We start from the raw sequence: 12,888 nt of genomic DNA, 5'->3' as shown, positions 1-12,888 counted from the left end.
AATAACTACGGAAGAAGAATAATCCAACTTTCAGCTAATACCTTGAATAGCCTTTAGCACATACTCTGAACAAAAGTTTATAAATTATAATTTTATTGCCATTTAAGTTTCGCGCAATACTGTAGTTTCTTATCGGGCAGATTTGTAAGCATAATGAATAAGTGGGGATGTTGACAATCCGTGGATCCAAGTGGAAAAGAAATTACAATTGTACATGTATGATTTTTTTAAATTCAGTTTTTGGACCAAAATTAGATATCTCGGAAGGTTTTACAGCATAATTTGCCATGTTAATGTTCTCTAAATGCACACTGCTTCTAGTGGTGAATGTAGGATCGGCGAAAAAAAAATGCAAAATTGCCCTGGAAACGTTTGAAAGTTCAGTAAATTGTGACTTTAATCGTCTATATTTCATAATTTCAATATAAAGCTTCATATCTATTAAAGTCTGCAATGTTTACTTTGTGTATTCTATATTCATGTGTAAGTCCCCAAACGTGTACCGTGTGTATTGGGTCCTCAGTTTAGTGTTAACTCTATTCATGTGCAAGTCCCCAAAGTTGTACCGTGTGTATTAGGTCCTCAGTTTAGTGTATATTATATTCATGTGTAAGTCCCCAAAGTTGTACCGTGTGTATTAGGTCCTCAGTTTAGTGTGTATACTATATTCATGCGTAAGTCCCCAGAGTTGTACCGTGTGTATTAGGTCCTCAGTTTAGTGTATACTTTATTCATGTGTAAGTCCCCAAAGTTGTACCGTGTGTATTAGGTCCTCAGTTTAGTGTTTACTTTATTCATGTGTAAGTCCCCAGAGTTGTACCGTGTGTATTAGGTCCTCAGTTTAGTGTATACTTTATTCATGTGTAAGTCCCCAGAGTTGTACCGTGTGTATTAGGTCCTCAGTTTAGTGTATACTTTATTCATGTGTAAGTCCCCAAAGTTGTACCGTGTGTATTAGGTCCTCAGTTTAGTGTATACTTTATTCATGTGTAATTCCCCAAAGTTGTACCGTGTGTATTAGGTTCTCAGTTTAGTGTATACTTTATTCATGTGTAATTCCCCAAAGTTGTACCGTGTGTGTTTTGTCCTCAGTTTAATGTAAATTGGATTCATATGTCAATATCAAAAGGTGTACTGTGTGTGTTATTGGCCCTCAGTTAAATATATTTAAAAAATAAATAAATAAAATTTATCATGCCTAAGTTCCCAAACTATACACGTAGTTATGTGAGGATTAGGATTTCAGTTTTTTATGTTATCGGTACAAGTATTCCTCGCGATTTAAGATTTTAATCACATAACATTTTTCAAACGTTTTAAATCTCATTTGGTTGAATGTTGAAATGATAGTAACCTGCCATTTAATATCAAGTTATCATATATTATTGTATGAATCCTCAGAAAATGGGGATCCACGTGGGATATTAAGATGGCGCCATTGCAGAAAAAATACACAAAGCGCTAACGTTGGTAGTGTAAGTTTTTTCTGCAATGAACGTTTCCATTATTTTTATTTAAGAATTTAGTCTAATTTAGATAAGGTCCTCAGTTTTGTTTGATTATAAGGAGCAGGGTCCCCATACTTTACACTCAAGTCCTCAGATTGGCACTTCCGGGTCCCCGTTTTCAAAATCCATTGATATTTCGTTTAAACACAACGATTCACTTTATCTACTCAAATGAGGATACAAACAGAATAAAATGAGTTGAACAATGTCAACTATGCTGTGAAATCTCTTGGTCCCCAATTTGAGATATTTTGACAAGGTCCCCAAAAAAGGGTTGATACACGTATGTGTGTGTGTGTGTGTTTATGTGTGTGTGTCACTTTTTAATATTGATAAAAATAATTATCAAGTATCACTTTTGTCCAAATTTGTGCACTTTACATTACAGCATCCCGTTTATTGTGACATCTTAATTGAAAACTCCCCATGGCATAAATTTTGTATTGAATTAAGCTTTACTTTTATACTTCTTAATTTGTTCGTTATTGTTTTTGTAAACAGTTTTGAGATTACATTTTTTAAAAAGAAACATATCGGTCAATCAAAAAATAACTTGGTTTGACCTAAACAATTATTGCTTATTTGTAAAACATTCCTATCAGTACAAACGTTATATATATATATATACAAATATTTGCTTAAAGTTTGAATATTGTCTCGATAACTATAATTGATCAGCTTAGACAGCTATAAACTATTATTTGGTAAAAAAAAAAAGTCTCAAATAGTATGCTTTTATCTTTTTACAGATCACATCTTCTTCAATGGTTAAATATAGTCTAAAAATAAATCTAAGGAAAATTACATCTTTGATCTACTCCAACTAGATTGCTAAACAAAGATCTTTTCTTAGCGATCTAATTGCCTGAGCCAATCAAAAACCTGATTTTAATTAGATTACCTAAAATGGGTACTGCAATCTATAGTTCTCTTAAAAGTTTAATTTCTTTTGAAGATACGACTGTGTTTTAACTGACAAGACGTAGAAAAGACTGATGTATAAATCGAAACGAGTAGGAATAACTTTCATTGATGTACTCATGCACATTTGCCATATCCAAAGGCGCAAGTTTTTAAAGTTGAACGAAAAAAGCTCGATGCAAAACATGTGTATAATCAAAATGTTTGATAAATAAGACTATCAAATTACTTATTCCTTAAATATGCATTAATTGTTGTGATATTGACAGAGTTTTAATTACTCACACGTGTTTCTTCCTTGTTCTCTTTATCTACCGAAATACATAAGAATTGAAAGCAATTTAAACAGAAATATGGAATTAAATCATATTTGAAAAGACAATTTTTATCAATATCTATTACTGAATATGACGGAATATTACCTGTACTGCTTTTTTCTGTTTGATTTATGTCAATGACTCCTTTCAGAGTTTGAAGCTCAATTTCATTACTGACAACAATCCAGGAGATCTTCATTGATTTATCTGGAACCCAAAGTCCGGTAAAAGAGGAAGAAGATGTTTCAAATGCACAGTTGATGAATTCGAAAGATTCCCCGTTGAGTTTCAAACATACACTGACATCTTCATCAACTATCAAGTTTCCCGTAGAAGAAAATAATTGAATTTTAAATTGTATTTGTTGACCAACGTAGCAAACTGCGGGAGTTACGACAACTTTAGATTTTGGCGAATAAGCGTTGGATACCGACAGTTTGCCTAAACTGTTTACTGCTGTTTCAAACCAGAAATCTAATGATTTTGAGGAGAAAGTCATTGTATCAAAAGTGACTTCAATTTCCGACGACTGACTGTCTAAGATTTCAAGTTGTGGTAAAATAACGTTTGCAATGTCTACAAAATGGTTATGGTCGTTTACTTCGGATGAAACTTTTCCATAACAAATTGCTTCTTCGCAAGAACTGCTAAAGGACGATATTTTTTCCTTTTCAGTTTCAATACACATTTGTTTCTCTTTTAAATGTAAAGCAACAGCTTCACACAATTCTTTTTCTCTTTTTTCTAAAGCCTTCTTTGCCTCAAAGAAACACGCTTTTATTTCAGCTTGAACTTGTTGTGAATTATTAAGACTTTTTTCGTTTATAGCTGTTAAATGAGCTATAGATGTGTTTGCCTTTTCAACTTTGAGTTCGATACTTTTCAAGGAAATTTCCATTTTAGTTTCCATTTCTTTTCCAACCTCTGTGATGTCACATAGATTATGATTTTTGTGAGCGCTGATGGCACATAAAACGCACACGTTTTTCATGCATGATGGATCGCAACAGTGCATTTTGATCTGTTCTTTTTCATGTCCAGGAACTTGACAATATTTTGAAACATAAGATAAACCAAAATTTTGTACTTTTCCGGTTAAAAGACATTTAATTTCTATAAAGGAATGTGATTTAAGTGTTTTCAGACTTAAATGCAACCTAACGCAGTCTTCACAAATGAAAACTGAACAATCGAAACAACGATGTGACGCCATTTGGTCATTGGTGCACATTTCACAGATCAGGCTGGAACCACCGTTTTTCAGTCGAAATATTTCTGATGCAATTTCTCTTGTATTGTCAATTTGTAGTAAGATTTGATCATTTTGAAAACAAGTATGATTGTGAGAGCATTTGCTACATTCATAACTTTGACTTTCTGAGATCTCCTGGATACAGCTTTTACAAATAGCATCCAAGCAGGGAAGTAGAAACGGTTTATGAAATACATGGTCAAATTCCTTCTTGCAATTTCTACAGGAGATAAAATCTTTCATTTTGTCCTGATCAGCAAAAAATTTATGAGCATCAGCTGAAAGATAAAAAGGAGATCTTTTTCAAAAACATTTTGGTTTCTTTACATTATTTTCCATGAAATAATATTTGGTAATAAATATGTTGACACTTCGAAATATAAAGCACATATCGACGTAATTAAGCCTGAGTTACCTAAATGGTGTAAGAAATAGGCGATGGTCATTCAGTTTATTGCATGGACTTTTTAAGAGTTTGGTTTTTTTTTTTACAAATACTCGACACTGTTAGTTGAGAGGGTTAAAAATATAATATGTTCCATTGTTTTTATCAATATGTACGTGAATCGTTTCTATTTTCGTTTCATTTAATTCTGGTTGTATCACGATTTCTGGTTTCCTATAAAAATATTTAATATCGAATGAGAAATTTTGCCTACGTCAACATAAGATTAGCGACAAAGTAGTATTAATCCGTCTAATGTTATATTTGAATTTTGTACAATTGAATGTCCTTTTAAAGGTCAAATAGCCATTTGTTTCTACAATCTATGGCAAGAAAATGAATTATGAGGAATAAATTCAATAGCTACTTATTTTATACAAGTATTAAAGGGTTGGAACAGTACGCTTTTTTATAAGCCGTACCAATTAAAAAGGAAAAATCCGAGTTTCCAAGAATACAAAGTGCCGTAGTATTTCAAAAAAGTGTAACAAAGGGTTGATTAAGAATGAATTAAAGATACAGAGGATGTGATAAGAGGCGTTCCTTTATTCATATCAGAGTGCAAAAACCCTGCGTTTTATACCAAATAAATAATAAATAAAGGTTAAACACAATATACCTCCATAAAAACAGTACAGGGAAAACGACAAAAAAATTCGCGTAAAAGCAAAATAAAAATGTTTTAGAAGGATTTTGTAAAAAAAAAAAATGTTATATATGAAAGATAAGATCTGCATTTTGTTAATATAATACAGGAATTAACTTTAAAAAAAGATGGTAAAAAGAGAAATATAAACAATGTTATTACGGATTGCACGTTTTGCACTCTTTTTATAATTGTTTTTAAGAAAGGGCGTGGAGATTTTCTAAAAATGTCAATATATCATCGCGTGACTATTTTTACTTAAATGTTCATAACATTAGTTTAGTAAATGAATGACAAGAGTTAACAAAATGATTAAGTATAAACTCACCCTTGTTTGATTCTTCTGACACTTCTATTGAAGAACTTTCCATTTGAAATGTCTGTTGTAATAAGAAATATTTTTAATGGCGATATTTAAAATGATTCACAAAACGTAAGAATATAATTTGGACTTCCAAATTTCTATATTATTTCAGATACAGAGTTTTAGCATGTGTTTTACTTCAAAATGACATAAATGAATTCAATTTGAGGAGAAACTAACTTTTAAAATGTATTACTATTCATAGAAACAAAATGTTGCTGTGTTCGAACTTGGGACCTGCAGATCAACAGACAGAACCTAACCCAATCAGTACAAACATGTAGAAAGATACCCAAATTTTATTCTCGATATGAAAAGGCTCATAAGTTGAAATCGCTATGTTGTGACTTGCTGTCAAAAAGCAAACTCGCATCCTCGCGGAGAATGCCCGAAATAGTGCGACCTCCCACTCCTCTATAAAATATCCTATGATTTGCTCTTAGACCAAGATCCTCACAGTACCTAACATCCTCATTACCTACTAGGAATTGTTGAAAGCGGCGTACAATAGAATGACCCAATATAAGTACTTTATTGGGCTCCATCAGTAAAATAAATCAAAAATATAAACCTTACCGCTTTATAGATCTCTTTGAAAATTTTCAATGCTTAGCTATCGGCGTCCTGAAAGAAGTGAGAACCCACGCTATTAAAATGACGCTCCCAAGATTTTACCGCGGAATAAATTCATTGGTTACCTCCGACGATGTTGATTTTGTGTCCATTTATGAAGATGCTGTATAACTTTGACAATACCGCAGGAAAGATAACTCTCGCGAACTTAACAGAAATCATCAATATGCATAAAATATTTTAAGAAATCTTAAAAATCATATTCCGTGGGGGAGGGGCTTGCGTACTATATAACTTCATTTTCAAATTCTTATTTCTATTATCAATTTTTTACATCCACCAAAAAAAGTGGGGGGACCAACTCCATGATAATTCATTTTTATATGTAAATTTTAAAAAATTACTTGCTGCGAGAAAAAATTGGCCCCCCTGCCTGCCCCCTCCCCTGCTACGTGTCTGCCTATGCAAATATCCTTCATCTGAATCTACAGAATACCGAAAACGTTCAGTTCTGTATATTTGCATTTAGAAATACGCTTTCTTAAAAAAAATATTAATACAATGTACATCTTGCAACCTGAAAATAAATGTCAACTGGACCAATTTGGGTTATTTATGAAAGCAGACTTGTCTTTGAAATTGGCTTTCTTTTCAATGATAAACTATTTTGTGACCTGAAGCTTAAATGAATTAGTAATTCCGATGTAAAAAGATATCTATTTATACCATAAAATCAGAAGATGTTTCAGTAGTTTCTTCAGGGTTCTGCTGTGCCATTATCAGATGAATTGATATTTCATAGATGAATGCAAACTTCTTGAAACCAACACTTCTGAAAAATAAAACTATGAAATAAGCCAAATCAAATAAACCCATTTGAAGCTTTTAAAATCACTTTAACCAAAAGAATTGCTGAGAAGGAATTTACCTTAAATTTTTTTAAAATGACTACTGCAAACCACCTTTTATTCGCGGCGACTTTATTTCGAGATTAACTTCAGAGAAACTGGTTCACAACGACTAATGTTCGCGAACTAGCCTTATCGAGACCCGTGTTCTTCTAACAACCATATGTCACCGACTAGTTCGCGGCGAGAAATATTTGCGACGACGAGGCTCTAACGAACCTTGCGAAAATTTCTCGGACGCGTATAAAAGTTGGTTTACAGTATCTTTAGAAGTGGACTTGTCAATTGTTGAATAGTTGAAACAAAAATTAATCAGTTAATACAAACGTGAAGATTGGGGGCTCTAAACGGGGGAGCATTTCTTATTTTTTTTACTTTATAAATAGCCTAATTTCCTTTTTTTGAAAAAGCAACAATTAACACAACCTTATAAATTTGACAACAGTAATACCTTTTTATTTTGATATTTTTTTTCCAAATAAACATTAAATGCCATCTTGTTGCAATCAATTATAACTAAGTATTTCATCGAATTTATCTACAATTTTGTGATGATTACATGTACAAAGAGCACAGATCCTCTAATGTCTCGGAATATTTTTTTAATGCCCTCTTTCCAAATATTGGCTAACCGGGTTATGTCTATCATATTTCAAAAGCCCGCAATTTTGAAGTAATTAGTTTGAAAAGAATGTGATTGTGACATATAATTTATTTCAACCAAATATATAAATTGGCATTTTTCTTCCTTAATAGGTTTTAACTATTGTAAATTTATAGAATACTAGATAATATAGCGCGCAAGCCCCGGCCTGAATTTAACACTTTACACAGTAATAATACAATGCTAAATGAACCATATATTATTTTTTTTTCATTTTCGTATATAGTGTTTCCGGTTTTTTTTCTTAATCGTTTTTTTTAACCTATTCTTTAAAATGGAAACAAAAAACTGCATAGCTAGATATTTAGCTGAGGGTTGAAAAATGAAAAATCTAATCTGTATTGGATGATATATATACATGTACATGGCCTTAATTCATTTGTTGCAGCTGAGTGGAAAATGATAACTATGAAATTTTTATAACCAGTGAGTGGTTATTTAGGACGTCATATCTCTGGTCACCCCCCCCCCCCCCCCCCATTTAACTTTAAATCATTTATTCATATAGACCTAGAACAGAATCTGTACCTTGCTTACAAATTAATCCTTAGGGTTTATTACCAATCTGTCGTGGTATAAAATTGTATGAAATTTGAAAAAAAAAACACGCTAGTGTATGCATATTAACTTGCCTTTATTAAACCAAAGTATTTGCCGGATGGTTAACTCATCCTACATTTTCTGATAAGTGTAAAGAGGGATAGCGCACTTAATATACGATTTGGCTTCAAATATAGAACTTTTGCAAATATCAAACATTTTTAATATTATACAGTATTTAGTTTAAACATATTCAAAGAAACGCAAATAATACAATTTCCATGCTAGAAGAGTCTTAATTATCTTACACGGCATCATTAAAATATTCAGGTTTTGTTAGGGATATATAGAAAAGTAGTTAGTATACGATAAAAAAATAAATGGATATTTGACTAATTGAACCACTCTAAACCAAAGACATCCGATTAAAATTATGTGCTACAGGTATTGTAGTACACGTTTACATTGGATTAATTTTGGTTTAACGTGGTCTTCGTACTGAAAATTAGACAAATATTTCAATTAGTGTCTTTTCTAATACAATCATGTATATAGCCATATATATTGAAAATGCATCTGCTGAAAATGTAAGGTGCGTGGCCTAATGGTAACGCAGAGGTCTTTTTGATTTTGTGGTCGCTGGATCGAATCCACTAAGTAGTGATTTTTTTCCGACTTAGATTGAAACATGAACAGAATAGAGAGTTTGTTATACGTATCTAATCTTCTGGTTTCTTTAAATTATTTTGTTTAATTCAATCTGAGTATGTCATATTGAGCATACTGGTACTGTACCAGTTATCGGCTAAGACCAGTTATCGGCTAAACTGAGAGTTCGGGTTTATAGCACGCGACAATCCAAGATTTTTTAATTCAGTCGTCTTTTTCGAATAAAGAAAAGTAAGTTTGCTAGAAAACTTTCTTGAATATGTTTTATACAAGAGCTTAAACGATCACTGTTTACCGCTGATTTTACATCTGTGCACTTTCAGCAGTGGAGGAAGTGACGTAATAAGTTAAAAATAGAATATTACCTCTTTGTGATACGTTATTATATCCCTTCTTTGATTTGACATATAAAATCAATACATTTAACATGTATTAACAAAAGGAATTCACCAATTTCCGTGCGATTCGTAGCGCAATTGAACGCCTGATTGCACAATTATGTATTGAAAAGTATACGATTTGGTGTATTACCGTATGATAATAAACGAATTATTTTATGAGTTTTGTTTATAATGTATCATGACCCCGAATACTTTAGTCTGACCTCACAAGGGGCATAATTCAAACTACATTTAGCAGAGTATAAAATCAACATGAACACGGATTTTTACTATGTTATTATCACGAAGCCGATAACTGGTACAGTAAATCGTAAAAACTCGACAAATTCGGGGCGTGCTTAAAAGCACAAAACAAGATGTTTTGGGTTCTAAATAATGATATAAACTAACAGATTGATAAATAAGGAGTTCACTTTTTAAAGTATGTCAAGTTTTATCCAAAAATATCAAGAAATAAGGAATTACGAAAAGAAAACTTTAAATTTTAGCCGATAACTGGTACTGTGCCAGTAGATCTCTTCATTAACACTATACAAGTACTCTATTTACATTTAGATCCATTGCATTTTGCATGAACTTGTCACGGTTCAGAATATCAACTACAGCTACACACAGATTTTCCCAAATTTATGAACAATCATTTGTTACAAACAACATTATAAAATCAGTACAGTGTATCCAGGTTTCGAAAATCATATTGCGACAGCTAGGTACTTGAAGCTATTTTTAGTAACAGATACTTTCCGTCCAAACGTTCTATTCTATTCCATTCTCTCGCCAGAGGTCGCGCTTCGCTAGTTTCTATCTACCAAAACTTAAAACGCGCATTCAAGAAACGAATTGTCTTATTTCATTTCTTCAGCATTAGTCAAACCTTAACTTCTATGATTAATCCAAGTAATTAAGTTCCGTTAATAAATATATTCAATGTTTACGTAATCATTCAATATTTTTTCACTGCAAAGGATATATTTTAATGCTAACTCCCATTGACTTGGATCCACCAAAGCGTGTCCCTCACCTTACTCTCATTTTTGCTATTTCGGGCTTGTTTATTAATTAAAAATGAAAGTAGGTTTTTAATTTATTTTTCAATAATTTTTTATCAGGTAAAGTTCAATTATAGCATACGGATATCATATCACACATGTTGAAATACCTAAGGTATAGGCAGTTATATACTCTAGATCTGGTGCAGGCGTGTTGTAATTTATTGGCGAAATGTCTAGATTTATAAGTATAGATAATATTTATTTTTAACTGACTCTTGTAGGCTTTCGTAACAAATCTTTATTAGTTTTATGACCTTTGAACATTATTTTGTCGATGAAATTCTTAAAGGTTAAAATGTGTTTCCTTATCTTTTTTTTAATTTATACATTAATAATTTTGATACACTTATGCAAAATCAAATGCTAAGTAAACAGTATTTAAAACGAAAGTGGGCACAGCAAATAATATATACATTATATTGTAAAAACAAGAAAGAAAAAGAAATTGGCAATTTAAACTCAACCTTACCCCACGTAGATTTTTTATTCGTGTACGAAAGGAGAAAGGACACATTTTTCTCCTTCGTAAGCCAGGTACGTAGTACAGTTATGCTCCCAAAGGTAGATAATTCAATACATTAAACTCGCGCATATGGAAAACAAGATAGTGCAGTATTCTGTGTCTCCAGTAATGTTTAATGCATGTTTCTGTCATTCGTCTAATATAACCGAATAACTGAATAGCTAGTTTGTATGTTTATTAAGTTTTTAAATTTGTTTTTAGCCATTTTTATATCTTTATTTGTTAGATCTATCGAGTTTCTTGATGTCGATAAATAATCCGTTTGATGCATTCCATTAATGTGTACTTGCTCATTAATGATTAGTACCAACGATTTGCAACGTAGTGTAATATTATGAAAAGATAACAGGACAGCTACGTTAAATTATGGAGGCGTTTTGATAATTTTTTGAAAACAGCATGCGTAATGTATAATAATATAGTAATTATAGGAACAGGGACGTTATAATCCATCAACAAATGTTGTGCATAACCGAAGTACATGTACGACAACGGATCGCTGTTATTCATCTCCTTGATAAGGGTAATCTTAATGATAAACGGGGATCATATAAGGTGTACAACGCACTACGAATACTGTAGATTCCTAATTAAACGCAAGAAATTATTATCCGCGTAAAATCGCGAGGAGCACCCTTCGCGAATTTTAAAATCTCGCCATTATTTTTTGAGAGTTGAGAACTATGAGAAATATGGATAAAAGTTCCGCATTCGCGATTTTATATATTCTCGCGATTTGATACAAAACAGCGGGATCGCGGAATTAAGTACTCGCGTAATATAAGGAATTTAAAGTACAGTGAATGATAGCAACAGGTCACGATTCGGGATAATATTGTGACCGTCGTCACTTCCTTATATGTATACGATTACAATACACTTACATAATCGCAAAAGTAGCAAAATTAAAATCATTCATGTAAAATTAGAAATGTCATTTATGAATCATTCTATTCTCAATAATTATATGCATGTTAAGCACCATACGTTTAAAAAAAATATTGATTCAGAAGTAGAATTCCTAGTATTGTCTACATAAACAATGTAACGAAATATACGTAATGAAACAGTAACGTTTTCCTTCCTTTTTGTTCATGCGTTTGCACATAGAACAAGAAACACATGCACATAATGTAAGACCACCAAAGGAATATTACACGTCCAAACAGTTGAGACCTTTACAGCGAAATACTTTGAACAGAGGTTATACAGGTGTAACGAAATATGAAGGACAATGCTTTTTACGAATAGTGTTCAGCTTTAAGCCTTACTGTATTTTACTATTGAATAAGCGGTTTATGTAATTTACCTGTGTGATGATTGCTAACCTTAAAGTTAAACTATACACTTAAGACAGCCTTTTACTTACTCATTCAATACAATATTCATAAAAAGTTTAAGTACGTAAATTTTAATTGTTGTTGATCAGCACGTTACACAGAAGAGACAACCAATTTTCATGTACCTAAAGGCTGCCGTAGTTATTTACCAAACTTCTTTAATGTCCGAGATAAAAAAAAAAATGCAAGTCAGTTTACTTGTATCAATGTATATTTTTTATCTACATCATCTACACTGTCAATATCAAAATATAACAAATAGGACATTAATCAACAATGAAAACATTCTTTAGATATACATTTACTTTTTTTGATTAAAATTGAATATCTAATTAGCTAAGCAAGCAGATTAAAGTAGTCCTTTTTTCTTGTGGCCGACTTTAGTTTGACTGCGTGTGCGTTTGCGCTATTCAGTAAAACATCGTGTATTTACACCTTTTTAGGAATTGTTTTGATAACGTTTATAAAATTAAAAATAGTAAACAACATACAGATAAGATACTTCGGATTTTTCGAGAAAATGGTTTTTTTTGTCCGATTTTTTTGTCTTTCGGTGGGTGAACGTCGCCATTATACTTCTATGACGTAATGATAAAATTATATTTTGAAGGAGCACGTTAATAGAAATGATATAAACGAAAAAGTAAAAAGAGTTCACCTTAAAAATAACAACAAAAATATTCTATCTATTATGTAATTTCTTTAATTTTTGGTAAAATTGAACCAATTTACGTTAATACTCCAAATAATTAAGAAATTGTGTTG

The 12,888-nt window shown here is 31.8% G+C and overlaps 1 protein-coding gene across 3 annotated transcripts in view; it reads right to left on the bottom strand.

The window, feature by feature from the left end:
- The window catches only part of LOC128187351 (E3 ubiquitin-protein ligase TRIM36-like), an 83,111-nt gene extending 71,772 nt beyond the window's left edge, over positions 1 to 11,339 (bottom strand). For 2 of the 3 annotated variants that reach the window (XM_052857763.1, XM_052857764.1), the window contains exons 1-5: positions 10,730 to 11,339; positions 6,753 to 6,858; positions 5,418 to 5,469; positions 2,852 to 4,276; positions 2,715 to 2,740 (exon numbers count right to left, since the gene is read on the bottom strand). In XM_052857763.1, the coding sequence (XP_052713723.1) occupies positions 2,715 to 2,740; positions 2,852 to 4,276; positions 5,418 to 5,469; positions 6,753 to 6,803 (1,554 nt within the window). In that variant the 5' untranslated portion in view covers positions 6,804 to 6,858; positions 10,730 to 11,339. The remainder of the gene's footprint in view (positions 1 to 2,714; positions 2,741 to 2,851; positions 4,277 to 5,417; positions 5,470 to 6,752; positions 6,859 to 10,729) is intronic. The other variant, XM_052857765.1, reaches the window with a different exon arrangement.
- Positions 11,340 to 12,888: the final 1,549 nt, after the last annotated feature.

This window comes from Crassostrea angulata, chromosome 6, assembly GCF_025612915.1.
Source record: "Crassostrea angulata isolate pt1a10 chromosome 6, ASM2561291v2, whole genome shotgun sequence".
Classification (NCBI taxonomy): Eukaryota; Metazoa; Mollusca; class Bivalvia; order Ostreida; family Ostreidae; genus Magallana; species Magallana angulata.
This window is presented reverse-complemented; position numbering and strand designations above follow the sequence as displayed.